The following is a 25,514-nucleotide window of genomic DNA, read 5'->3' on the forward strand; positions in this document are numbered from 1 at the left end:
TGAATTGAAAGAAATGAAGTGAATATATAAGAAATGTAAATTGTATATTTAATAATAAGAAATTATCAGTAAATATATAGAGGTCATTAAATATAAAAAGAAATGCATTCCTCTAAGTAGTAAAGATGTAAGAAGGAGTAACTATGACAGGAAATATTAAATCTAAAATACTCAATTGTGATGCTTTAAAATATTGTAAACATTGTCCTAACACAATTCCATCTATTAGCCAGATTTTGTTAGGATGTAATGAAGAAGAATCAAATATAAAAACATGATTATGTATGTAAACAAATATATAAACATATATTATTTACATATTTTATTGAATTTGTTGAAATAGATTTTAATACATATCATAAATGTATTAATAATGATGAAATGATTATAAATTACATTAATGATTTATTGGTTAGTGACCATTCTTTTAATGCTAGAATATCAGATATATGTTATCAAAACATCAAAGATAAAAAATGATATATTAATGATGTTGATATATGTCAATATAGAAATATAGAATTAAATTATATTTACAAATTAAATAAATAAATACGGTCACGAAATTATGCATTTTATTCGTATTCATCATTACATTATTATAATGATTTGTGATGTTGTTCATTATTTCATAATTGCTGTGTAAATAATGAATGTCTTCATTGTTTGTTTAAAACATGATGTTTATGTTTGATAGATCATTGAAATGAATTATCATAATGCAAATTAATTCTTGTTAAATGTTTAAAAGGTAAAAATAGTAGAAAATATTATTAGATGGAAATATTTGTGATTAAATATGAGAATAACATATTTGTAAATTATTAGTTATATCTTTCTACTTCGATTTCTGTATTAAATGAATATATCTGTTGATGAAATTCAAATAAAATAAATATAAAATGATAAATGATAAAAGAAAGAATAAAGAAAATAATAAGAAAGTAAATATAATGATTAATGATAAAATTAATGAGTTATTATCATGAATGAAAGTTGAAGATGAACATTAAATTCATTATTATTATTTATAAATGTTTAATTTATAATTAATATTAAATAGTTACTCTTCATTCTGTATTATTGTGTTGATGTTTAAATTATTCAATTTGTTATTATCATATCATCATTTCATTGATACTTGTTATTTATTATCTTTTATTTATTTCATCATTTAACTCTTGTTTGATATGATAATATAAATAATTTACATTGTATATTATCATCATTCATCATTGATAATCATCTGTGATATAATTTAATTTTCATATCAATAAATATATCATTTAAATAAATAAATAATAACATTTGTTAACATATCATTATGACATCTCATCAATATGATAAATGAAATGGAACATATTTACACATTAATAACAATAAGATGGATATTCATATTTATATAATCATTGTTATTCATAACTAACATTATAAATTTGAATTAATATAATGCTCTTCTTTATTACATTTCATAATGATATTTTCACATTAAAATAGAATTGATGGTAAATGAAATAAAGAATAATATAAAATGAAGAGATTTATGAATAAATATACTCAACAAATCAAGATACATCATACTCAAGACAACAAGAAGTTACAAAGTGTCAACTGATTGATATAGATTTCATATTTTACCTATTTTTTATTTTAATTTATATTTTATAATTTTAAGAGAAAATAATAGAAAACAGAATAATCTAATATTCAAAAAATATATTACACCATCTTCATTTGAGCAATTTATTTAAATGCATAATTTCTTCGCTTATTTTGGTTCCTAATCAAATACTATCTTGAAATGAAAATATCACAATAAATGAAATAGATGAAATGTATAAATATTTAAATGTATGATAACAGATGAAATTAATAATATGTTCAATTATAAAATCATCAAAGAAAAGATAATGAAGGAAAATGATGAAATAATTATTGAAGAAAGTAGTAATATAAGATATAATACAAGAATTAATAATGAATTAATCAATATCTTCACATCATCATTAGTAGTAAAACAGAAGGTAAATTAGATAAAATAGAAATTGAGATAATAAAATAGATAATAAATACAAATATATTAGTGTTGGTAATTCTAAAGACAATCTATATATCAATATAAATGAAATAATGAATAATAAACATGAATGATGAATATGTTAATGAAATAATTAGAATAGTGATGTATTATAGTATAAGAATGAAATAATAAATAATATATTAGATAGATGATATTCAAAGAAATGAATAATGAATATAAATAAAAAATAATAAAACATAAAATCAAAGAAATAGAAATAAAATAAATAATAAAAGAAATGATTGAAAATAAAAATAAATAATAATAATAAATAAAATAATGATATAAACAAATATCAATAAATTGAAATTAAATAAATGGATTTTTAGAATATTGATTGAATCAAAATCTATAGATAAAACTACTACAATCAATTCACTGAAGTGAATCAATACTAAGAAGAATACATTTCTTCAATTAACTAAAAGACAAGATGAAATAATATTCAATATGTACAGAAAAGATAAAATATTAAAAAATGATTAAAATACTATCCACTTTGTAAAGATAAGATAGCCACAGTAGAACATACTCTGCAGAATTACTAGAAAAAGGTTCAGAGATAGAACTAGTCTCTGCTGAGCAAGAAACAATAGAAACCAATTTTATTAACACTTAATTAATTGTTTTTTATTATCTTTAGACTGAAATATTATTCAAGGGTTTATGAAAATCATAAAAACAATGACACATTATAAACAAAATAAATTTACAGATACAAATGACCTTTCTCATTAACAGCATCATAAAATGGATGGACATACACCTCAATCAATGGGTTTTGAAGAATGTATTTTCTAAATTCTTTTATAAAAAGGAATGGGTCATATGAAAACCAATTTTGAATAAATAAAAGAGTAGGGTGAGTAATTTCTATAAGTAAAGTACTTGTTGTTATGAGATCCTTAATTTCTAATTGCATTTCATATTTTTCATAAATCATTTTCCCACAGTATTGACATTGAATATCTTCTTTTCTATGATCTCTTTGAATACACCCACATTTATATTCAATACAATCGTCAATATTTTCTGGATATATTTTACAAACAATACATTTAATTCTCATTACTTCAATTTCTTTAATTTTATTATATGTAAAATTTCTTATTTCTTCAACTGTATAACAACATTGTTGACAATAAACCATCTGAACTCCTAATGGAGCAAGTGTAATACCACTAGTTTGTGTTGAACGATTTGAGTATTCATCGAACCATTGGCTTTGTTTTATTTTCTTTTGTTTATTTTCTTTATTAACAATATCTGTTATAACTGTTGGTTCTGGGTCTTTCCTGATTTCAGATATTTCAGAAAAGTTAATTGTATTTAAGTCTTTACTTGCTATTTTAAATTTTTCTTCATCACTATTGTTTTTGATATTTTCTTTTATTATATTTTCAGTTCTTTCTGTTGACTCATTCATTTTCCTTAACAAAGTACTAGCACTTCGTATTTTCTTTAAATGAATAAGTTTTTTAATTACACTAATGTACTTCTTTAAACATTCATCTTTTGGGTATTTTTCTTCTACCCTCTTTATCATTTCAAGAATTATGTCTTTTGGAAGTTGTCTTGCTAATCTCCCAACTCTTTCAATAATTACTTGTTCATTTCCTTTAATAGCTATAACAGTAGAATGTTTGGTAACTTTAAGATAAAGTCTTCTATCTCTACCAGTAAAAGGTAATGTATCAGTGAGATAAATCCAGTCCCCAATATCAAAACTTTCATATTGGCCTTTCTCTAAACATACTATATACACATTCCCACATTGAGGTAGAGGAACTTTCCATTCAAAAAGTTTATCTAATACCACTCTTTTTTCTTGAACAATATTTTTAATAGTATCATTTACGTAAAAGTGATCATATCCAAAAAAACAATTTAGACAAAGAACTGTTTTATGTTTGCTTACTTGAGAAGAATAAGATATTATATATGCCAATAAATTCTTAATAGGAATTTGAGAATGAATGTGTTGATTCATCATTGATATATCAAGACTTAATGGATATCTTACTAGAGAAAGATAAAAATAATACCAGTGATTATATAAATTCATTAACAATTTTGTTGTATGTTCATCTAATTCAAATCGTTCATTAAAATTTGTTTTACTAAGAAGTTTTCCCTTTTTATATTCACATAAAATCATTTCTTCACATTTTCCAATAATCATTTTAGGAGGTGTTTGAATTGTTTCAGGAAACACATCAAAGTTATTAAATCGAATTAATACAATATTTGATACTTTTAAATCTTTTAAATCAATTGATTCAACTTCTAATATTCTATTTCCAAAACCAATAAACTGTAAAGGATTTCTTTGAATACAAATTCCATAAAATGTTTTTCCTTCAAGAAATTCTTTATCTGGGATTTGAGGAAAGAAGTCATCAGGAGTAAACATTGATGGCATTTGAAGAATAAATCTTTTTAAGTTCTTTTTTCTCTTTTCAAACTAAAAATAATAAAAAATGGAGAATAACTCAAGTTTTATTATATTTGTTTATTCTTTATTCATTTATAATTAAATTATTTGATGAGACCTTATGAAGAGAACTTATTTTTCTATCTAAACGTACTTCTGATTTTCTTAATCTTTTTGAGAATGAATTGATTCTTTTCATAGTATTTTTAACTTGATTTCTTTCTTGTTGTTCTGAATCAATACTATTGTCCATTACAATTGTTGCTCTTCCTACTTTCTTTTTATTTTTTCTAAACTCTTTTACAATTTTAAAAACAGAATCAAAATCTATTCCATAACGTTGTTGAATAGAATTTCCAAGTTGTTTTGCAAGATTATCGCTTTCATATAAATCAGTATAACATATTTTTTCAAGTCTACTCTCATATCTTAAAAGATCTTCAAGAGAATGGACTAGTGTTTTCATATCATCATAAGATGTTTCTGTTTCATTTAGTGATTTATTAAAATAACTTTGTATTTCTTTAGTTTTCTTTAATTTTTGTTGAAGAATTAAATTCTTTTCTTCCATTTCTTTTATTTTATTTTTCATTTCATCATCTTTGACAATACTAATTGCTTCTACTTGCCCATTTTTAATAATAATATCACAACGACATGATAACACTCTATTGAGTGTTTGTGTATTTAACATTTGAATAGTTTCTGCATGAGCTTCCTTTTCTTTGATTAGTTCATTTGTAGTTTTTTGTTGTTCGTTTACAATAGAAAATATTTCTGTCTTCATTTCTTCTATTTGGTGAATTGCAACCTCTAATTTTTTTTCATTTCATCTCGTTCATCTCTTATTTTGTTATATAATTTCATTAAATTATTAAACTGTTCTAATACTTCTTGCCATTCTTGAATAACGTAGTTATTCATTTTCTTAAGTTCTTCTATAGTTTCTTCTTGGTCTTCACAACTGTCTAACTCACTTGATGAAAATTCATCAGAAGAGTCAATAAGAGAAGATACTTCTTCTGTGTCTTGGGTTTCACTGGTGCCTTGTTCTTCAGAGACCATATTATTAATGCTCATTTTACAATTAATAATTTTTAGTTAAACCCTTAAAATGTTCGCCTATAAAGAAAAAAAATTCTAACAAGAAAAATAGAATTAAAATCTATATAAGCCAAAATCCATTGAAAACAATTGTTTCGTTTTGTTGGATTTCTGTTGTTTCAGTGATTTCTGATGTTGTCATAGTTCTTCCATTTGTTGAATAGCTTGTTGATGAATAAATTCGAGTCATTGAATATGGTTCTTCTATTCTGGAATGGTGGTAACTTCTTTCACTTGTGTGAAGGTGTTTTCTATGTCTTAATCCACTTTTCCCAACATCAAAAGTTGTTAGAGTTAATTCTGTTGATTTTTTTGGTGTGGGTAAGGGTTTTGTTATATGACTAGTTTTTTCAGAAGTAATTTTAAGAGAATTTTCTTCATTTTTTTTATTAGTAGTTGTTGAAATTGGTTCGTCAACACACTCTTTAACTCTCCCATTTTGCATAACATCCTTTAGTACAATTGGTCTAAATGAATTTTGTTCTTGTGCGTGGTGATTAATCTCACTTTTTGTTTGGGTAGAAGGTGGTGGAGCAGGAGGTACTTTTTGAGGTGGAATAGAAACACACTTCTTTTTAGGTTGTTGAGGAAGTGGATTATGATTTGTTAAAACCTCTTCTTCTTTGCTTTGTTCTTTTTCCTGTGTTGTTTGTTTTTTGAGTTGTTCAAGAGCTTGTTGTACAAGTTGGACAAGATCTATTTGTATGACTGATGACTTATTCTTAAAAGCATTCATTAAGAATTCAAAATAGAAACAAAATACTCTAAAATCAACAGTATGAGCCAATACATCTTCAGTAGTTAATAATTCACTTACACCTAATAAATCATGTGCCATTCTCATAGATAAACCAATTCTTTCACCTTCTCCTCTTTTTAACATCCAGTCATAAAAACAATGATGTTGATCAAAAAACAAATCAAGCAAAGCTATGAGAATTTTTCCATTGAAAAAATTTTCCATCATCTTGGTAGTTGAAGATAAATCAATTTCGTACAGACTAAGTATATCTTGAAGCCATTTAAGAATAATTTCATATTGTTGTTGTTGAGAGAGTTGTGGAGAAAGTAGGTTAGATTTATGATGATTCATATATACTTGAAATAATAATCCTAGAAGATATTTAAAATCAGAATTACCATTTACAATATTTTCAGCAGAACAAAGGGGTTTAATTCTATACACCTTTTCAATAAATCTTAAAGCGACTGAACAGTTTGAGATATTTTGGATCCTAAATTTTGGATTTTCAACGATTTTCTCAGAGCAGTGTTTATTAGTTAACTTTTCTACTAACAAGATAAGACTCACTCCTGTTTTCATATCTTCTTCTAAGTTAGAAATAATAATATCAGGTTTCAGTGTATCATTGATCCAGTCAACAAAGATTGTTTCTTGTGCTTTTTGCCACTGTCCATCAATCTTTTTCATTACTTTTTTTTTTATTCTAATTAAGATGATCAAACAATAAATAATCCTTTCGGTTCAATCTTGTCAATTTGTATGAGATAAGTTAATTTTTTAGTAGGAAAATTGAATAACCTTCTTACAAAGAAAGACAATTTTTACAAAAAAGGAATAAATTAAAAATGAAATAATATAGCAAATGATGACAATGATATTTTGAGAAATTAACAATTATACCATGACCATTTCGACAATACCTTTAAACCCATTTTTGTGGCAACTCAAAGTAATAAATTTATCAGTTAATAATTCAACACAATCTGGCCGAAGATTTGGATTAAAACATGTGCATTGTTTCATAACACGTTTAAACTCTTTAGAAGATTTACTATTCTTTGGCTCAGGAATTCCTTCATTTACAATAGCTTTCATAAGTTCTTCTCCACGTAATTCATAATGAGGTGGATAACCTTCCAAGAGTTCAAATAAAACAATCCCAGCACTATAAATATCAATTTTATTATTATACACTTTATCCAGTATAACTTCTGGTGGCATCCAATAAGGAGAACCAACCATTCCTTTTGCAGTTTTTCCTTTCACAGCAAAACCGAAATCAGCTAATTTAATATCACCATTTTTATTGATCAAAATATTGTCTGATTTAATGTCTCGATGTATCATGTTGTTGCCATGTAAATATGCTAATCCCATAATAATTTCTTTCATCACAAAAGCAATTTGTGAATCATTTAAAGTAAGTCCATAGCTATATTGATTTAATAAATCTGTTAAACATCCTCCATCCATATATTCCATTGCAACCCAAAGATATCCATCATCAAGATAAGACCCAATAAAGGATACAATATTTTTATGATTTAAAGATTTATGAATAGTTATTTCTCCAATTAAATTATTCATATTTTTACGTGTTACTATAATCTTTTTAATAGCAACTTCTTTGTTTGTTGCTCTTTCGTTTGCTCGGTAAACTTCTCCCATTGCTCCTTCACCAACCTTCTTTATATTAACAAGAAATTTAGCTGGACATCCTTCATCAACTATTTTATCAATTGATAATGGTTGTGCTTGAATTAATTGCATAGTACGTGGTCTTTTGATTTGGCGTTCTTTTCGTTTGATGTACAAATCAGATTCTTTTTTTGTTGTTATTGTACGAGGAGATAATTGTGTTCGAGTAATTGGTGATTCAGATCGTTTAAATGAAATTGTTTGAAGAGATCCTTGATGTGGAAGTGATCCCTGACTAAACTGAATTTGAAGTGTTTGAGAAGGAACTTCTTTATTTTGTCGAGGAGATGAGGTGTAATCATTTATTACATGAACATCAAATACTCCTGTTTTTTTTGTTGTATTAAGATTTAAACAAGGGACCTTTCTTGGAGTGGTTGTTATAGACGATGACGCTGTTGTGGTGGTTGGTGATTGTCTAACAAAAGTCATTTTTTTATCTTCTTTTGTTGGGGATGTTTCAATGCTCATTCTAATAACAGAATTGTGTGTTGGTGTTTCTGATATTGAGACTCTTGGTGTTTGTTCTTTTCTTGGTGAAACTGGCTCTGGCTCAACGACTACTTTATTAATACTTTTGATTTCTTTAAATTATTTAAAACTCGAAAAAAACAAACAACCAAATAGTCGTGAAAAGAATCCACTAAATGTTCTTGGAGAATAAGGTTGTCTAAAAGATAAGGACTTTATTTATTATCTAAATTTTTTATTTAACAAACTCCATTAAATATGAAAATATGTTTTTTAGTTATGTGCAATTCATTTTTTTTGAAGAACTTTATTTCCAACCAAATCCACTTTTTGGTTAATTCCTCTATTTTAAGAGATTACCTAATATAACTCTTTATAATTAATATTATTATATATCTAATTATTTTCCTTGATAGAAGGTCTTTGATATAATACCTCACCTCCAAAATACATCTTTCCATTTTTTATTTGAACAAAAATGGTTAACAACTATTGTGATAATCAAAAATTGATACTTACCTAAGTAATAAAAGTCAGTTGAGGTCCAAAAATATACCTCTTTTTATTAAATCTCATAGAAAAATCTTAACTGATTCCTAAAAACTTTTGTTTTAGAAAATTAAATATTATAAATCTGATTCACTGGTTAATATAATTGTAATTTGTAGGATAAATAATCTCACATAAAACTTTTATGATTTCTTTTTTTTTAGAAAATTTTTTCGCTTGTAAACATTACTAACTTTTTTATTTTTTCCTTTATTCTATTGTCATAATCTTTTAGGGTCTCATTAAAAAACGCCATACATTATTTTGTTTTGAAATATTAATATTAAGTCATTAAAGATATTCAACGTTTTAAGTCCAATTTATCTCCTAAAGAAAAAAGATTCAACCATATATTTTCTTATTGAGATGAACAGTAAATTACTTTTAAATTTAGTACTTTATCATTGATTATTTTTTTATTAATTCATTAAACAATAACAAAAATCGATAAAGTATCAAAAAACAAATCGTTTAAATAAAATTTTTATTATTTTAGCAAATTAGTCACATACAAAAAGTTTCAATATTGTGACTTCTCAAAATAATAAAAGTTGAATATGTAAATATCATTATTAAATTATTTTTTTTAAGTCACAATACAGTGTTGTAACTCCTAAAATATTATTTCTCAATGAAATAACTTTTTCATTCTTAATAATTAAATTAAAATATAAAATCATTAAATAAATACACTACATTTATTTGTTATTTTCTGATTTAATTTAATTTTTTCTTATTTAGTCAGATTATTGATATTTTTGTTTTCATCCTAAGTAATATTAAATAAATCATTCAGTAAAAACTTTTAAACAAAAATACTATAAAATATAACAATATTCTTTTGATAAAATAAATTATTATAAAAAAGAAACTTAAATTAACAACACCCTCCTTTCTTTTGTTTCTTTTTACCATCTAATTCAATACCTTCTTTTTCTTGTTCGCTACAAAATGGAGTCTTCATGACTTCTTTAATTAGTTCATTAAATAAATCTTCAAGTCCATCACCTGTTTTAGCAGAGACTTCAAAATATTTTAATTCAAGTTCTTTAGCTTTTTCTTCAGCCTCTTCTTTACTAACAACTCTATTTTCCAAATCAATCTTATTACCAGCAAGGAAAATGATATGTTTGCCATTATACTTACAACATTGTTCAACCCAATTGGAAACGTTTTCAAATGACTCTTTATTACTTACATCAAACATAATAATAGTTGCCATGGCATTTCTAAAATAATTACCAGTTAATGTAGCAAAACGTTCTTGTCCAGCTGTATCCCAAATTTGAAGTTTAACACATTTTCCATCAACTTCAAGTTCTTTACTTCCTACTCCAACTCCAATAGTTGCTTTAGTTTGTTCAGCAAATTCATTACTAACATATCTGTTCATACAACACGTTTTTCCAACAGAAGACTCTCCCACCATAATAACCTTTATTTTTTGTTGTTCATTAGACCCATTCTTCTTTTCTTCTTCTTTGATTTCTTCTTCTTTTTTTACTTCTTCTTTATGTTCTTCTTCTTTATGTTCTTCTTCTTTATGTTCTTCTTCTTTATGTTCTTCTTTGTGTTCTTCTTCTTTATGTTCTTCTTCTTTATGCTCTTCTTTATGCTCTTCTTTATGCTCTTCTTCTAATTTTGTTTCTTCTTTATTTTCTTCTTCTTTGATATCTTTTTTTGGTTCAACGTCTAATTTTTCTTCATCGTTTGTAAGAATTGTCTCTTTAGTATCAGTCATAACTGGCTACTTCTTTTTTAGTTTTCTTGGTCTATGATTGAAATTAAAGTAATGAAACGTGGAGTCACGTGGAAGTTATGTAGTAAAATTAAACTAGCACCATTTTTGTTTCTATCTCATTTTATAAAATACATCTATTATAAGGAATAGTCTGAGTTTTAGAGTTTTCTATTTAGAAATAATGAGAAACCAACAAAAGAAATTTTTTTTAAATATGAAATATTGAAAGAAAAAGGGAAGAGTAATTAATTAAGAATAAAAATACAAAACTCTAAATTGTACTATTCTTTTTATATTTATGCTTTATTTCATAAACTAAAAATGTAAATTTTCTTAAACAATCTATTTATTAATATCCTAAATTTATATTATTATATTAAATTATTAAATTTAATAACTTGTAGTTTAGTTTTTAGTTGTTTGGAATACAACAAATAAAAACAAGACAATAAAAAAAAAGAAGAAATGAAAATCATTTATTGTGCTGTTTCATTTGGACCTTTCATTTCAAGTTTCTTTCCTGTGATTGTGGTATACATCTCAAGACAATCTTCGACTGTAGTTTCAAAATGAGATGTAGCATCATATGATTTAGTAATATAAACTCCATCTTGTTTTGGATCATTAATTGGTTCAAATGAATCCGTGATAGAAATAAATTGTTGTTCAATAGGTTGTAATAATTTTAATCCTACTTCAACTTCTTTTTCTGGATTACTAGTTTCAACTGTTGTACCAACAATAGCAATATACTTTCCTTTTGGACAAACTTGGTTATTACCTGATAATACTGAAATATAAATATCTGATTTTCTTCCAACTTGTTTTTGTGGCATTATAATTTGACATGATTCAGCATTGTCTGTGTTAGCAACTGGATGATTTAAAATACAAATAGCACGAATAACTTGTCCAACTTTCTTAACTTTATCTGGGAAGTAAGATGGATCTGCAATGATATTAGAACATTTAGCAACTTCTCCACTTTCAAATTTAACTCCTGCAACTCTTCCATTTTCAAAAACAATTTCTTGAATCTTAGCTCTTAACATATAAGTTCCTCCATAAAGAGCAGACATACGTGCAAATGCTTGAGGAAGTTCACCAAGTCCATATTCTGGATAAATGTATGGTGATTTTTGGAATCTTGAAAGTGATTCAAAGTATAATACTATCTTCTTAACTGTTTCAATAGCTGGTCTTGTAAGATAACTATCTTCTCTATAAAGAGCAATTGTATGTCCAACAAATTCAATTGTAGCATCATCAAGACTGAAATCTTTAAATAACTGTGCCATAGTCATACTTTTAAGGTTTCTTCCTTTATGTGTTTCTGGTTTGTTTTCATCATAGTTTTGAAGATAAGTTAAGAAGTTCTTAAATCTATTCTTTTCAAAGAATCCTAATAATGGAGTAGAAACAGTTTCTGCAACTGTGGCTGGAATTTTATAAACCTTTCCCTTAGTAAAGACATATGAACCATGAATAGCTCTGAATTGTAAATAATTATGAACATTACAATGAAGAAGAAGATTAACCATTTCTCCTGAACTCATAATGAATTTTGGAATAATATCAACGTTATAATCTCTTGGTCTACCAAGAGACTCAGGAGCAGCTTTTCCATTAGCAAATGTATCAAATAATTGTTTAAGGTTTAACGAAGCTGAAGCACCTCCATAGTAATCGTTCTTATCAAGATGGAATACTTTTTTTCCATCAACTGAAAGAAGTCCTGAAAGAATACATTCTTTTAATCCAGTTCCAAGTACAATAGTATCATAAGTGTCTTCCATAATAACAACAATTTACTAATTAAAACTAGATTTCTATATCAAGAAATGGTGATGTTTTTTATTTTTAAAATATTTGAATAACACTTAAATTAAAAAATTTTGTTATTTAAAAAATAAAATATCGAGAAAAATCCAAAAATAGAAGTATGAAAAACTTAAAAAAACTTTTACAAAAAGATAAACTAGAGATAGAAAACTGATGACTGAAGAAGCTGCTAAGATGTGTTTAGTTGGAGATACTAGTGTTGGAAAAACATGTATAGTAAATAGGCTAGTTAAAGGTGTGTTTAATAATTCTGAAAAATCAACTATTGGATCAAATTTTGTTACTGCTTCAATTCAAGTTGATAACAAGCCATTTAGACTAGCTATTTGGGATACTGCTGGACAAGAAAAATATCGTTCTATGGTTAGTATGTATTATCGGTTTGTAAGTATATGTTTTTGTTTTTTAATACATTAAATTAATACAATAATGTAGTGGGTCACTTGGTGCAATGCTTGTTTATGATGTAACTCAAGAATCCAGTTTCCAAGATGTTCGTATGTGGCTTGACGAATTAAAAAATACAGAAAAAGATATTGCTGTTATTATTGTTGGTAATAAATGTGATTTAGTGGCAAATCGAGTAGTATCAACAGTTGATGGTGAAAAACTTGCAGAAGAATTACACTGTTTATTTTGTGAGGTTTCTGCATTAGATGGGACAAGTTTGTTAATTATTTTGTTATAGATTTTAATTAAAGTTATTTACAACAAAAGACATTACCCACGCATTCACTGAACTTGCTAAACATATGAAATTACCAGAAGAGGGTCCTCAATATGGATTAACACCTAACCAATTAAATAAACAGAATAATAACAATTGTTGCTAACTAATGAAAATTTATTCTTTTAAGTTTTATTTTAGAAGAAGTAAAGAAATAAATTGAATGTGAGATATTTATTATTTACTTCTTTGAGATCTAAAAATGATAAAACGAAAAAACTATAAATAAATAAATAATATACTATTAATATACTAATCTTAAAAATTTTTTAAAGAAAATAAAAAACCCTAGAACTTTTTTTTTTGAACACAACAACCAATGGCTGTGAGAGTCACTTACGTTAGAAAACACTCCTACAATACTAAGTCCAATGGAATTAGAATCGTTAAAACTGCTGGAGGAAACATGACTGTTCAACACAGACAAAAAATCTCTAATGGAGTTAGATGTGGTGACTGTGGATGTGTTCTTGCTGGTATTAGACACATCAGACCACACCAATATGGATGGTTAGGAAAGAGCAAGAGAACTGTTACTCGTGCATATGGAGGAGTTAGATGCCATAAATGTGTTCAAAAGAAAATTCTCAGAGCTTTCTTGATCAATGAACATAATTTGATCAAATTAGCTGCTGCTAAGACCAATCTTGAAAAGAAACAAAGTGTTAAAGAAGATAAGAAGAAAGCTACTAAGACAGTCAAGAAGGCTGACAAGAAGACTCAAAAGAAATAAAGTAATTCATATTGTGCCGTGGCTTTTTAAAAAGAAGTATTATGTTTTTGTCATGTTTTTAATTTAATTAAAGAAAAAGAAAAAATGAGTAATTGAGTTGTTGAAACAATAAAGTAAATAACTCCTTTTAATAATTTTTCATAACTTCAAAACTTAAAAATCTTTATTTCTAAAAAATTTTATTATTCTATTCTTTATGTGCACTAGTATTAATTTGAGAAATACTAAACTCATTTTACGTTCTAAATGTCCTTTGATTGATACTGTAACTTCAGGAAATGATGAGGTTCCAAAATATAAATTCCCTTCCTCAGTTAAAGACATAGTTTCTTCTTCAACTAATATTCTTTATGTCACTGAAACAGATGACCTTTATATCTCTGGTCATGTTTTTGATCCTACATCAAGAGGAAAAGTCTCTCTTTTCTCACAGTCAGTTACAGACAATGCAAAACCTGATGACATCATTAAAACACCACAAAAAATAGAAGGAGTTCCTAAACCAATTGATAAGGTATCAATGGGAAGTTATTTTTGTGTTGTGTTAAGTAAAGGGAAACTGTATTCATGGGGTGCATATGAAGGTGGACAATTGGGTATTCAAGATGTTTTTAATCCATCTAAGCCAGAGTTAGTTCCACAAATAAATGATATAAAGGACATTTGTTGTGGAGGGTATCATACATTAGCATTAAACATATGGGGAGAAGTATTTTCATGGGGCAAAAATGAATTTGGACAATTAGGAAGAATAAACACGTCGAAAAAAGAAATTCCATCACAAATACCATCATTAAGAAACTACGTTGTTTCAAGGATATTTTGCGGAGGATTTTGTAGTGCATGTATTACAGATCAAGGGATGGGGTATATTTGGGGTAAACATCTTAAAATGAAAGAACTTAAAAGAATTCCTACACAACTTAATCTTAAAGGAACATCGTCCTCTTTTCCTTTTATCATTTCTATTGAATTAGCATATAATGATATTTTTATTGTATTACATGATGGTAGATTATATAGGTTTATTGATTTTGATCAATTTGAAGAAGTTGATTTATTATCAAGAATTGGTGTCATCCGAGCAGTTGGAGGTATTCATTTTACTTTAGTTGAAACAGATAGTTCAGACGTATATCAAATATATCCAAAAGAAGGTAAAACATCTACACTAAGTATTATGTTTAAAAAAAAAGAATTAGGAGAAGATACTCATATAAGAAAAATTTGTTTAAATGGTGGAGCAACATTAGTACTATTTGATAAAAATCCACAATATGACGCAGTAAAGAAAATTGTATTATTCTTAAGAAAATTCCTTAGGCAATTAGAAGGTGTTGTTTCTAATTATGCAGATCCATGCGCTTCTTTTATTAAACAATTAGAAAATTCAATAGGAAGATCAACTCGAATGAGCACTCCAAGAAAATCTTCTAAAAGTTCATTAGGATCAAGGTTAGATAGGTCTTCAGTCAGTGCAATAGAAAAAGAAGAAGAAAGTTATATTCCATCCACTGATGATGTACAAAAAATATTTTATGGAATAAAACCATTAGCATATTCATTACCTGCAATATTACATAATTTTGTTAATGCTTTAAATGAATGGTATCCAGGAACTACATTATATGAGTCATTAGAAAAATTTTTAGAACTCAACATTACAAGACAGTTTGTTACTATTTCAACTAATCTTGGTGAAAGCTTTAGTACATTACAAATGATTAAAAAGAAGTCAAGTGATGTCCAACAATTTTTAAAGAAACAAGAACAGTCTTTTAATCAATTTGAATTTGATGTAATTTTTGATAAAAAAAATGATCTTCCTTCATTATTACTATTACCTATTAAATTTCTTCCTCAATTTTATTCATTAATAAAAGAATATCATAAATCTTTACCACCAATTCATCCTGATTTTCTTCATATCAAACAGTTATTTAAACAAATGGATAAATTATTATCAAGAATTAATGATTCTTTTCATCTTGATAATATTTTTGATATTGTTAAATGTTTTCCTGATGAAAATGGATCTGTTTCTATTACTTCAGGTACTACAACAGAATTAATAAATCGATTATACAATATGAATTTAAATGATCCAGAATATGTTGATATGTTCTTAATGATACATAAAAAATTTACGTCATCAGAAGAAGTGTTAAAAAGGTTTTCAGAAGTTTATAATAACTTAAGTACTAGTCAAGAAATTAAATCATGTATTCTTTCAGTTATTAACCAATGGATAAGAAATTATACTGCTGATTTTGAAAAGAAACCAGAACTAATTTGTATGATTAAGTCATTCATTTCAAAAGAAATAACTTCAGATAAAGTTGAAGTATTAAATTCAACACTTTGTGGAATTGGAACAGCACTTGCCTTAAGAATGAGAAATAAAGTATTTTTACCTGTTCAAACAAATATTAAAATACCTTATCAATACTTTTTCCCTGGAAATGTTATGCCTTTTGCCCAAACATTAAATTACTTTAATTCATTAATATTTTCAAGAGTTACGTATGAAGAATTGATTGTAATGAATTACAGTAAACCAGAAAATAAACCATTAACTCCAAATATTCAAAATATGACTGAACGATTTAACTGGATTGGAGATACTATAGTCGATTGTTTTAATGAATGTCCTAAAGGAGACAAAGTTCAATTTATTCAAGGACTTATATTATTTATGAAAACAATTCAACAATTAAAAGATATTCATTTCTTAGTCGCATTAGCATACACACTCCCTAGACTTGATTTAGATTCTATTAAGAGTAAAAAAATCAGTGAAGAAGATAAAAATTATTTAAATGAGATAGAAGAATTGTGTACATTTAAACAAAATTATAAATATCTTAGAGCTTATTTAAGCCAATTGGAAACACCTTATATCCCTTTTATAGGAATTTTAAGTAAAGATTTAATGCTTATTGACGAAGGAAATCCAGATAAATTAGGTGATGGAACAATTAATTTATATAAATGGAGAAAAGTGTATGAATTGATTCAACAAGTATTAAACGCTAAAGGGCAAACAACAAAGAACAGTTGTTACAATGAAGAAATTCAAATATTAGTACAGAGAGTGTATTCACTTTAATAAATGACTTGTTAATTATCTTTTATTATGTATTTTAAACACAAAAAAAGGTTAATTATAAATATACCCACAATTAGATTTTCTTCGTATTGAGAAGTGATTACCTCAGTTTCTTTAACACGCTCTACTTCTATCATAGAGTTTATTTCCATCATGCTTTATTGTTTTAAACACAAATAAAAAAGAATTCATCTAAATAGAATAGTGAAGAACATTCATTTTTCAGTTCTTTAGAATCTTTGATTCTTTCAATTCATTTACAACAAGAGATGAAATATATACTTGCCATTGATCAAGGCACTACAAGCACTAGAGTTATTTTGTTTGATGAAAAGTGTCAATCAGTCCACACAGAACAAGAAGAATTTGATTCTATTTTTCCACATCCAGGTTGGGTTGAACAAGATCCTGAAATAATTTATACTTGTGTTGTTAATTTGATGAAGAGGTGTCTTGTTAATACTGGCATTAATAAACAAGACATTGCAGCTATTGGAATAACTAATCAAAGAGAGACCACAGTTATGTGGGATAAAAGAACTGGAAAGCCTATTTATAATGCAATAGTCTGGCAATCCAAACAATCAGGAAATGAAACGTCTTATCTTATGGAGAAGGGTTATGGTGAATTGTTTCATTCTAAAACTGGATTAGTACTAAATCCTTATTTTAGTGCTAGCAAAATTATGTGGATATTTAATCATGTCGAATGTGCAAAAGCATTAGCCAAAGAAGGTGTTTTATTATTTGGGACTATTGATACTTGGATTATCTATAATCTGACTGGAGGTCAAAGTCATTTCACTGACATATCAAATGCAGCACGTACATTATTGTTTAATATTTACGAAAAGAAATGGGATGATGAATTATTAGTAAAAACAGATATTCCAAAGTCAATTCTGCCAGTAGTTAAACAATCTTCTGATGATTTTGGTATTATTTCCACTATTCAAGAATTTAATGGAATTCATATTACTGGAGTTGCTGGTGATCAACAAGCATCACTTTTTGGACATGGAAGTCCTATTGGAGGATGCAAATCAACCTATGGAACTGGGTGTTTCGTTGTAAAAAATATTGGGAATTCAATTAAAGAAATACCAAAAGGATTGTTAGCAACTATTGGATGGGAAATTGATGGAAAAATAACATATGCTCTTGAGGGTTCAGTTATGACTGCTGGGGCAGCACTAAAGTGGATAAGAGATATAGGAATACTAAAAGACTATAATGAAATATCAAAAATCGTTCCTTCAAAAAATGGTGGAGTTTATTTTGTACCAGCATTTCAGGGACTTGGCACACCTTATTGGGATGATGACGTTCGTGGTATAATTGTTGGATTAACTAGTGGCACTGGAAAAGGTGAATTAGTTCGAGCTACTCTAGAAAGTATTGCTTTACAATGCGCCCAAGTAATCGAAATTATGGGAAAAATTAATGAGATTAAAGTAGATGGAGGAGTCTCACGATCTGATTGTATGCTCCAGTTTCAAGCAGATATATGCAATTGTACTGTTGTTAGATTGAAAGAAAAAGAAATTACTGCAATGGGAGCAGCTATGTTAGCCGGGTTATATATTCATTTATTTAAAGAAGATGAGTTAGATTCAATGAGAGTAATTGAGCATATATTTAAACCTCAAATGAGTGAAGAAGAAAGAAAGCAAATATTTTCACTTTGGAATAAAGCAGTAGAATCAGCACGTTCATTTGTTCATTAGAGATAATAGAGTTGATAATAAATAACATTATTTAATTTTTTTTCTTATAAACAAACACTTATTTTTGTATATGAAAAAAAACTAAAAAGTAATTAATTAAACAATAAATATGAACTATTCCACTTTTTCTATTATTCAATTAATTTCAACATTTGTTGTAATTGGAATAGAGGTGTATGCAATTGTTTATTGTTACAATGTCATACATAGTGGAGATTCTATTTATCCAGAAAAATATCCGTTAGTGTATTTATATTTTTCAATGATTGGAGCTGTCTTTCTTAATATCCCATCTCTTCTTACAGGAATCTTACAAAGTAAAATAGGGTCAATTTTTGCCATTATTTTTGATATTATAGCTATTGTGATATTGTTTATTGTTTATATCATTGGACAGATATTCCAATTAGGAGTTTCTTCAGTAAATGACCAAGACAAAATAGCAGATATTGAAAAAGAAGGAAATTGTTGTGGATGGAAAACACTAAAAATTGAGGGGTGCCAGGCTAAAGATATAAACAAAGCAGTGCCATGTTACAAAGTTGTTGGAGAGCCATTTCTAGAATCAGTTAATTTTGCAATTAAAATAGATGGATTAGTTATGAAAGCAATAGTGTTATTAATTTGTGTAACACTAGTCTTTATTATTTTCCATCGTAATCAAATAAAAGCCAAACAAGCGTAAAGAAATACAAATTAATTTTTTTTAAATTCAAGTTGAAAAAAGAATAATAAAAAGAAATGAGAGTGAAAGAACAAAGTGCATAAAAGAAAAAAGGAAGAATAAAAATTTTTAAGAAAGAAGAATCAAAGATAATAAGAAATCAAATACGAATTAACTATGACTGTGTTTTCATCATATTGAGAATGGAGAGAATCAGTTTCATTAACATGAATTAATTCAAATGAAATAAGAAGAATAAAAGATAAGAATAAAATCAAAAGAAAATAAAGAAATAGAGAAAAAAAGAATAAAAAAAGACTAAAAAATAGAAATAAGAAAAATAATGGAAAGTGTGAAAAGATTCAACAAATATATTTACTATATATCCACAAGTATATTTTAATAAAATAGATCAATGTTATTATCAATTTATTGAAGTTAAAAAAGAAGAATTTAATAAAGAAAGAATTGAAATAATAGAAAAATGTAATTCACCATATATAAAATGTTATATGAACGAAAGTAATAAAGAAATGATTTCAATAAGATTTTCATTAATTAAAACGAATAAAAGTATTAAAGAATATTGTGAAGAAAAAAGATTACAGGAGAAATTATATGTAAAATAATTCTAGAATTAATTGATGTTATAGTAATACTTCACAAGAAAGGGAGTTTTCATGGGAATTTAAATGAAGAAAGGATAATTATTGATAAAAAAGAAAATAATATATCACTAGGAAGAATAGGAAAAATAAATGGAGAATATAATAAAGAGGAAATGAAGAAAAAAGATTATGAAGATATTGGAATTATAATGATAAATATAATAAGTAATAAATTTGAAAGAAAAAAAGGAGAAGAAATAATAAAAGAATTAAAGAAAGAATAGAATGGATTACAAAAAATAGTAATGAATTATTTACAATTTTTTTTAATAGATATTTAAAAGAAAAATCTAAATCTAAAGAAGTTATTAAAAAATGGATTAAATTAGAAGAAATAATGAGTAATAAAGAAGATGGATAAAAGTAATAATATTAAAATATATTGAACACTATTATAATAAAAGAATAAAAGATAAAGAAAATAAAGAATATATTTATAATTTACAACCATTTTTATTAGATAATTTAAAATATAATATAACAATTCCAAAAGCAACAAGTAATTCAAAAATAATATTTATTGATAATCAATGTAATATAATAAATTTGAAACAAATAATATTAACTAAAAATTCAATTGAAATTATAACAAAAAGAAATAATACAATTATTAAATATAATCATTCAAATAAAGAAGAAAATCAAATATTTGGAGAATTTATTAAAACACAAATAGGAAATGAAGTTATTAATCAAGAAATTATTTTACCAAAAAATAGAAATGATAATTTACAAATTAAATTGTTTTCAAAACCATTAATTTCAATTAAATTATATTGTAATAATTCATTTAAAATTCTTCAAGTTGCAAATCAATTAAGATCATTTGGATATAATGTTAAATGTCAAAAAGGAACTATGATAGAATTAATCAAGAAGAAGGAACATGACATATTTCAATTTTAAATGAACAAGAATCAATAAGAAAACAAAATGTAGAAGAAATAAATATTAGTATTAAAACAATTATAGGTGAATTTACTTATAAATTAAGTGGTTTTATTAAATTAATTAATACTATAAAACCACAAATTCATAGTATTACTTTCATATATTTGGGGAAAAAGAAAAAAATTAGAGAAATACCTTATACAAAAACAAAAATAATTACAATATCAAAAGAAACAATTTGTGATAAAGTAATAAGAGTTAAATCATGTCAAATTTTAAATTAATGTTTTTAAAATAATTATTTATATTTTATACTTTTTGATTTATTTAAATTAATAAAAAAAAAAAAAAAAGAAAAACTTAAAAAACAAAAAAATATAAATTAAAAGAAATGGTATTTATTAAACGAATAAGTCTTAAAGGATTTAAAAGTTATCAAGAACAACTTAATTTTGAAGAATTTGATCCACATTATAATATTATAATTGGAAGAAATGGAACAGGAAAATCGAATTTTTATGATGCAATTCAATTTGTATTATGTGATGAAAAATTTGGAAATTTAAGAGCAAGTGATAGACAATTTTTGTTATATGTTTGTTATAATAAAATAATAAGAAATAAATAAAAACTTATGATATAGGAAGGAAATGGAGAAAGTGTAGTTAGTGGATTTGTAGAAGTTGTATTTGATAATAGTGATAGAAGATTTATGATTGAAAAAGATGAAGTATCAGTTAAAAGATGTATTGGATTACAAAAAGATGAATATTTTATAAATGATAAAAGATCAAAGAAAGAAGAAGTAATGAATTTATTAGAAAGTGCAGGATTTAGTAGAAGTAATCCATATTATATTGTTCAACAAAATCGAGTGAATTCACTTGCTATGATGAAAGATAGTGAGAGATTAGATTTACTTCGAGAAATTGCAGGAACAAGAGTATATGATGAAAGAAGAGAAGAAAGTTTTAAAATGTTAAAAGAAAATCAAAATAAAATAGAACAAATTGAAGAAGTTATGAATTATATTAAAGAAAGATTAACAGAACTTCAAGAAGAACAAGAAGAATTAAATAGATATGAAGAATTAGATAAAAAAAGAAGAGGAATTGAATATTCAATTACAGAAAATAAAATAAAAGAAATTGAAAAAGAATTAGAAGAAAATACAAAAGAAAGGAAAGAAGAAAGTCATATAAAAGAAGAAAAAGAAGAAGAAGAAATTAAAGAAGTTAAAAGAAAAAGAAGAATACTTAAAGAAGAAGTAAATATATTAGAAGAAAGAAGAATAAATATAAGTAATCAAATACAAGAAGCAGAAGGATTAAAAATAGAAGGAGAAATTAGACAAGAAGGAAGAAAAGAAATAAAAGAAATGAAAGAAGAAATAAAAAGAGCTAAAAAACGAAGTGAAGAAATTAAAGAAGAAATTAATAAAATTAATCAAGAAGAAAAAGAAAATAATGATAAAATAAAGGAAAAAAGAATAGAAGAAGCCGAAGCACAAGCTAAAGTTGAAGAATTTTATAATAAAATAGGAAGAAAAGCAAAATATTCAAATGATGAAGAATATAAAGAAGCTATTGAAAAAGAAATTAAAGAAATAAAAGAAAATAATGAAAAAATAGAAAAAGAAAAAAAAGAATTACAAAAAGAAATTGAAGAAATGAAAAAAATAAAAGAAAATCAAATAAATATACAAGAAAAACAAGAAAATTTTAAAGGAAAAATAAAAATGGAAGAATTAAGAAAAAAGAAAGAAGAAATTGGAATTAAAAAAAGAATAAATGATAATAAAATAAATAATTTTGAAAATACAAGAGAAAGATTAATGAAAGAATTAATTAAATTATATAAAAGAGCAGAAGGAACAAGAATAAAAAAACAACTTATAATAGGAGAATATTTAAAAAAATATGTTGAAGAAAAAGGAATAAATAAACCAAAAATTAAATATTATGGAACAGTTATAGAAAATATTTCAAGTGAAGAAAAATTATATACAGCAATTGAAGCAAGTTCAGGAAATGGATTATTATATTGTATTGTTGAAGATGATGAAACAGCTACAAAACTTATAAAAGTACTTGAAGAAAAAAAAATAGGAAGAATGAGTTTTATTCCATTAAATCAAATTAAAAGAAAAGAAGAAAAAGAAGGAGAAGAAACAGAAAAAGTAAAAAGTTTAATTAAAAATATTAAATATAAAGAAGAAGTAAAAAAAGCAATTGAATTTGTTTTTGGAAATACTATGATTTGTGAAAAAGGAGAAGATGCAATAGAATATCAAAAAGAAAATCAAAATAAATGTGTTAGTTTTGATGGAGATGTTTTTAATGGAAAAGGAATTGTTACAGGAGGATATAGAGGAGAAAAAATAATAGAAATAATTAAAAATATTGAAGAAAAAAAAGAAAAAATTAAAGAAATAGAAAAAGATATTGCAAGAAGTGAAACAGAAAAAAAAATAATTGAAGAAGAACAAAAAGAAATTATGAAAGAAATGGAAGAAATGAATAGTAAAATAACAGAAGAAGAAATTAAATATGAAAAAGAAAGAATAGAAAGAATAATTAAAATAAAAAAAAGTGAAAGAATAAGAGAAAATATTAAAAATAAAGAAAAAAGAATAGAAGAAAAAGAAAAAATTATCATTAGAAATACACAAAAATTATTAATACTTCAAAATGAAAAAGAAAATAAAAATATAATTGATAGAAATAAAATTGAAGAAGCTAAAAAAAAATTAGAAGAAATACAAAATAAAGTTAGAGAAATAGAAAAAAAAAGAGTTGAAATAGAAAATAAAAGACAAATTTTAAGAAATGAATATCAATTTGGAATTATAAATAAAATTAATGAAATAGAAAGAAAAATGAGAGAAATAGAAAGTGGAGGAGAAGAAAATGATATTGAAAAATATAAAGAAATCATAATTAAAAATATGGAAGAATTAAAAAAAATTAATGAAGAAATAGAAAAAAAAATTCAAGAAGAAAGAATTTTAGAAGAAAAACAAGAAAATATTGAAAAAGAAAAAGAAAAAAAAGAAAAAATAGAAAAAGAAAGAGAAAAAAAAATGAATAGATTATTTGAAAAAATGACAATTCTTGAATCTAAAAAAAAAGAACTTATTAAAAGAAAAGAAGAAATAGGAAAAAATTATGTAGAAATTAAAGGAAATAAAGAAGAATTAGAAAATTTTCTTGAAGAAACAATGAAAGAAATTAAAAAATATAGACATGTTAATAAAAAAGCAAAAGATCAATATAAAGGATTTATTGAACAACAAGAAGGATTAATTGATAGAAAAAAAGAAATACTTGATACTCAAAAAACTATTTATTCATTAATAGAAAATTTAGATGAAAAAAAAGAAGAAGCTATTGAACGTACTTTTAAAGGTGTTTCTAAAGGATTTACTGAAATATTTAATAAACTTGTTCCACAAGGAAAAGGAACTCTTGTAATGTTAAAAAAACCATATGAAAAAGAACAATTTACTCAATCAACATTATTAACTCAATCACAATCTGAAAATAATTTTTCAATTCTTTCTCTTCCAAAAAAAATTAAAACTGAAACTTATAGTGGTATTTCATTAAGAGTTATTTTTCCTGCTTTTGGTGGTGATGCTAAAACAATTCAACAACTTTCTGGTGGTCAAAAAACTGTTGTTGCACTTTCATTAATATTTGCTATTCAACGTTGTGATCCTGCTCCTTTTTATTTATTTGATGAAATTGATTCTAATTTAGATACTCTTTATAGAGAAGCTGTTGCTACATTAATTCAACAACAATCAAAAGAAGCTCAATATCTTGTTACTACTTTTAGACCTGAATTAATTCTTCCAGCTAATAAATGGTATGAAATAAAACATCAAAATAAAGTTTCTACTATTCTTCCAATATCAAAAGATGATGCATTAAAAGTTATTAAAGAAGAAGGTGAAAGTCATTTAATTAATGGTTATACTCCTTTCCAAACTCCAATCCAAACTCCTCAACGTATAGATTCATCAGAACAACTTACTCCAAATATTTAATTTATTTCTTTTATTTTAATAAATAATTTTAATATTATTATTATTTCTTTTAATTTTTAATTTTTTTTTTTTTATTTCATTTCTCTTTATGATTCTTTCTTAATTCTTTTCATAAATTTTTATTCATTTGTTTTTGTTTTAAATTAATAATTTAATTGTATTATATAAATATTCTATTTAATAAATGTAATAGTAGAATCTGTATTCATAATAATTATTTCTTTATTTCTTTAAAAATATTTTATTATTTTAACTATAACACTAAACTTTTTGTAATGGG

The 25,514-nt window shown here is 25.0% G+C and overlaps 13 protein-coding genes across 13 annotated transcripts, besides 47 other annotated features; 7 read left to right on the top strand and 6 right to left on the bottom strand.

Annotated features, from left to right (window-relative positions):
- Nucleotides 1-556: a repeat region.
- Nucleotides 557-878: 322 nt separating this feature from the next.
- Nucleotides 879-973: a microsatellite.
- A 35-nt stretch (nt 974-1,008) lies between these two features.
- Nucleotides 1,009-1,062: a sequence feature (AT_rich).
- Nucleotides 1,063-1,251: 189 nt separating this feature from the next.
- Nucleotides 1,252-1,305: a sequence feature (AT_rich).
- Nucleotides 1,306-1,639: 334 nt separating this feature from the next.
- Nucleotides 1,640-1,674: a sequence feature (AT_rich).
- Nucleotides 1,675-1,781: 107 nt separating this feature from the next.
- Nucleotides 1,782-2,617: a repeat region.
- Nucleotide 2,618: 1 nt separating this feature from the next.
- Nucleotides 2,619-2,712: a repeat region.
- Nucleotides 2,713-2,789: 77 nt separating this feature from the next.
- Nucleotides 2,790-4,502, bottom strand: EDI_282580 (uncharacterized protein; the record flags this gene model as incomplete). The annotated part of the gene is made up of 1 exon (XM_001737366.1): nt 2,790-4,502. One exon carries the CDS (start codon nt 4,500-4,502, stop codon nt 2,790-2,792), a length of 1,713 nt encoding a protein of 570 aa, XP_001737418.1.
- A 75-nt stretch (nt 4,503-4,577) lies between these two features.
- Nucleotides 4,578-4,624: a sequence feature (AT_rich).
- EDI_282590 (uncharacterized protein) lies at nt 4,600-5,301 on the bottom strand (the record flags this gene model as incomplete). The annotated part of the gene is made up of 1 exon (XM_001737367.1): nt 4,600-5,301. One exon carries the CDS (start codon nt 5,299-5,301, stop codon nt 4,600-4,602), a length of 702 nt encoding a protein of 233 aa, XP_001737419.1.
- A 378-nt stretch (nt 5,302-5,679) lies between these two features.
- EDI_282600 (uncharacterized protein) lies at nt 5,680-7,050 on the bottom strand (the record flags this gene model as incomplete). The annotated part of the gene is made up of 1 exon (XM_001737368.1): nt 5,680-7,050. One exon carries the CDS (start codon nt 7,048-7,050, stop codon nt 5,680-5,682), a length of 1,371 nt encoding a protein of 456 aa, XP_001737420.1.
- Nucleotides 7,051-7,257: 207 nt separating this feature from the next.
- EDI_282610 (serine/threonine protein kinase STE20, putative) lies at nt 7,258-8,785 on the bottom strand (the record flags this gene model as incomplete). Its single annotated transcript, XM_001737369.1, has 3 exons — nt 7,258-8,621; nt 8,679-8,731; nt 8,781-8,785. The coding sequence occupies 3 exons, from the start codon at nt 8,783-8,785 to the stop codon at nt 7,258-7,260; spliced, it is 1,422 nt and encodes a 473-aa protein (XP_001737421.1).
- Nucleotides 8,747-8,775: a sequence feature (AT_rich).
- A 119-nt stretch (nt 8,786-8,904) lies between the features above and the next one.
- Nucleotides 8,905-8,939: a sequence feature (AT_rich).
- A 612-nt stretch (nt 8,940-9,551) lies between these two features.
- Nucleotides 9,552-9,576: a sequence feature (AT_rich).
- A 43-nt stretch (nt 9,577-9,619) lies between these two features.
- Nucleotides 9,620-9,671: a sequence feature (AT_rich).
- Nucleotides 9,672-9,732: 61 nt separating this feature from the next.
- Nucleotides 9,733-9,948: a sequence feature (AT_rich).
- A 10-nt stretch (nt 9,949-9,958) lies between these two features.
- Nucleotides 9,959-10,822, bottom strand: EDI_282620 (small GTPase rabd, putative; the record flags this gene model as incomplete). Its single annotated transcript, XM_001737370.1, has 1 exon — nt 9,959-10,822. One exon carries the CDS (start codon nt 10,820-10,822, stop codon nt 9,959-9,961), a length of 864 nt encoding a protein of 287 aa, XP_001737422.1.
- Nucleotides 10,545-10,718: a microsatellite.
- Nucleotides 10,823-11,165: 343 nt separating the features above from the next.
- Nucleotides 11,166-11,219: a sequence feature (AT_rich).
- A 79-nt stretch (nt 11,220-11,298) lies between these two features.
- Nucleotides 11,299-12,618, bottom strand: EDI_282630 (Rab GDP dissociation inhibitor alpha, putative; the record flags this gene model as incomplete). The annotated part of the gene is made up of 1 exon (XM_001737371.1): nt 11,299-12,618. The coding sequence occupies one exon, from the start codon at nt 12,616-12,618 to the stop codon at nt 11,299-11,301; it is 1,320 nt and encodes a 439-aa protein (XP_001737423.1).
- Nucleotides 12,619-12,672: 54 nt separating this feature from the next.
- Nucleotides 12,673-12,740: a sequence feature (AT_rich).
- A 77-nt stretch (nt 12,741-12,817) lies between these two features.
- EDI_282640 (RAB, putative) lies at nt 12,818-13,497 on the top strand (the record flags this gene model as incomplete). The annotated part of the gene is made up of 3 exons (XM_001737372.1): nt 12,818-13,044; nt 13,100-13,329; nt 13,382-13,497. 3 exons carry the CDS (start codon nt 12,818-12,820, stop codon nt 13,495-13,497), a joined length of 573 nt encoding a protein of 190 aa, XP_001737424.1.
- Nucleotides 13,498-13,611: 114 nt separating this feature from the next.
- Nucleotides 13,612-13,677: a sequence feature (AT_rich).
- Nucleotides 13,678-13,710: 33 nt separating this feature from the next.
- On the top strand, nt 13,711-14,124 carry EDI_282650 (60S ribosomal protein L34-A, putative; the record flags this gene model as incomplete). Its single annotated transcript, XM_001737373.1, has 1 exon — nt 13,711-14,124. One exon carries the CDS (start codon nt 13,711-13,713, stop codon nt 14,122-14,124), a length of 414 nt encoding a protein of 137 aa, XP_001737425.1.
- Nucleotides 14,125-14,320: 196 nt separating this feature from the next.
- On the top strand, nt 14,321-17,233 carry EDI_282660 (guanine nucleotide exchange factor, putative; the record flags this gene model as incomplete). Its single annotated transcript, XM_001737374.1, has 1 exon — nt 14,321-17,233. One exon carries the CDS (start codon nt 14,321-14,323, stop codon nt 17,231-17,233), a length of 2,913 nt encoding a protein of 970 aa, XP_001737426.1.
- A 44-nt stretch (nt 17,234-17,277) lies between these two features.
- Nucleotides 17,278-17,353: a repeat region.
- Nucleotides 17,287-17,388: a repeat region.
- Nucleotides 17,389-17,502: 114 nt separating this feature from the next.
- EDI_282670 (glycerol kinase, putative) lies at nt 17,503-18,960 on the top strand (the record flags this gene model as incomplete). Its single annotated transcript, XM_001737375.1, has 1 exon — nt 17,503-18,960. The coding sequence occupies one exon, from the start codon at nt 17,503-17,505 to the stop codon at nt 18,958-18,960; it is 1,458 nt and encodes a 485-aa protein (XP_001737427.1).
- A 14-nt stretch (nt 18,961-18,974) lies between these two features.
- Nucleotides 18,975-19,071: a sequence feature (AT_rich).
- EDI_282680 (uncharacterized protein) lies at nt 19,070-19,645 on the top strand (the record flags this gene model as incomplete). The annotated part of the gene is made up of 1 exon (XM_001737376.1): nt 19,070-19,645. The coding sequence occupies one exon, from the start codon at nt 19,070-19,072 to the stop codon at nt 19,643-19,645; it is 576 nt and encodes a 191-aa protein (XP_001737428.1).
- A 133-nt stretch (nt 19,646-19,778) lies between these two features.
- Nucleotides 19,779-19,874: a repeat region.
- Nucleotide 19,875: 1 nt separating this feature from the next.
- Nucleotides 19,876-19,968: a microsatellite.
- EDI_282690 (uncharacterized protein) lies at nt 19,968-21,198 on the top strand (the record flags this gene model as incomplete). Its single annotated transcript, XM_001737377.1, has 4 exons — nt 19,968-20,016; nt 20,105-20,197; nt 20,233-20,457; nt 20,720-21,198. 4 exons carry the CDS (start codon nt 19,968-19,970, stop codon nt 21,196-21,198), a joined length of 846 nt encoding a protein of 281 aa, XP_001737429.1.
- Nucleotides 20,469-20,518: a microsatellite.
- Nucleotides 20,541-20,575: a sequence feature (AT_rich).
- Nucleotides 20,657-20,913: a sequence feature (AT_rich).
- Nucleotides 21,048-21,090: a sequence feature (AT_rich).
- Nucleotides 21,199-21,289: 91 nt separating the features above from the next.
- Nucleotides 21,290-21,317: a sequence feature (AT_rich).
- A 136-nt stretch (nt 21,318-21,453) lies between these two features.
- Nucleotides 21,454-21,520: a sequence feature (AT_rich).
- Nucleotides 21,521-21,559: a microsatellite.
- Nucleotides 21,560-21,574: 15 nt separating this feature from the next.
- EDI_282700 (structural maintenance of chromosomes protein, putative) lies at nt 21,575-25,234 on the top strand (the record flags this gene model as incomplete). Its single annotated transcript, XM_001737378.1, has 2 exons — nt 21,575-21,778; nt 21,827-25,234. The coding sequence occupies 2 exons, from the start codon at nt 21,575-21,577 to the stop codon at nt 25,232-25,234; spliced, it is 3,612 nt and encodes a 1,203-aa protein (XP_001737430.1).
- Nucleotides 21,784-21,814: a sequence feature (AT_rich).
- Nucleotides 22,164-22,343: a microsatellite.
- Nucleotides 22,239-22,375: a microsatellite.
- Nucleotides 22,386-22,436: a microsatellite.
- Nucleotides 22,446-22,624: a microsatellite.
- Nucleotides 22,513-22,681: a microsatellite.
- Nucleotides 22,773-22,952: a microsatellite.
- Nucleotides 22,957-22,996: a sequence feature (AT_rich).
- Nucleotides 23,025-23,045: a sequence feature (AT_rich).
- Nucleotides 23,326-23,363: a microsatellite.
- Nucleotides 23,371-23,395: a sequence feature (AT_rich).
- Nucleotides 23,557-23,726: a microsatellite.
- Nucleotides 23,736-23,834: a microsatellite.
- Nucleotides 23,871-24,067: a microsatellite.
- Nucleotides 24,034-24,210: a microsatellite.
- Nucleotides 24,216-24,266: a microsatellite.
- Nucleotides 25,230-25,400: a microsatellite.
- Nucleotides 25,401-25,441: 41 nt separating this feature from the next.
- Nucleotides 25,442-25,487: a sequence feature (AT_rich).
- Between the last annotated feature and the right edge of the window lie 27 nt (nt 25,488-25,514).

Source organism: Entamoeba dispar, genomic scaffold (genome assembly GCF_000209125.1).
Source record: "Entamoeba dispar SAW760 scf_1105229460577 genomic scaffold, whole genome shotgun sequence".
NCBI classification, from domain to species: domain Eukaryota; phylum Evosea; order Mastigamoebida; family Endamoebidae; genus Entamoeba; species Entamoeba dispar.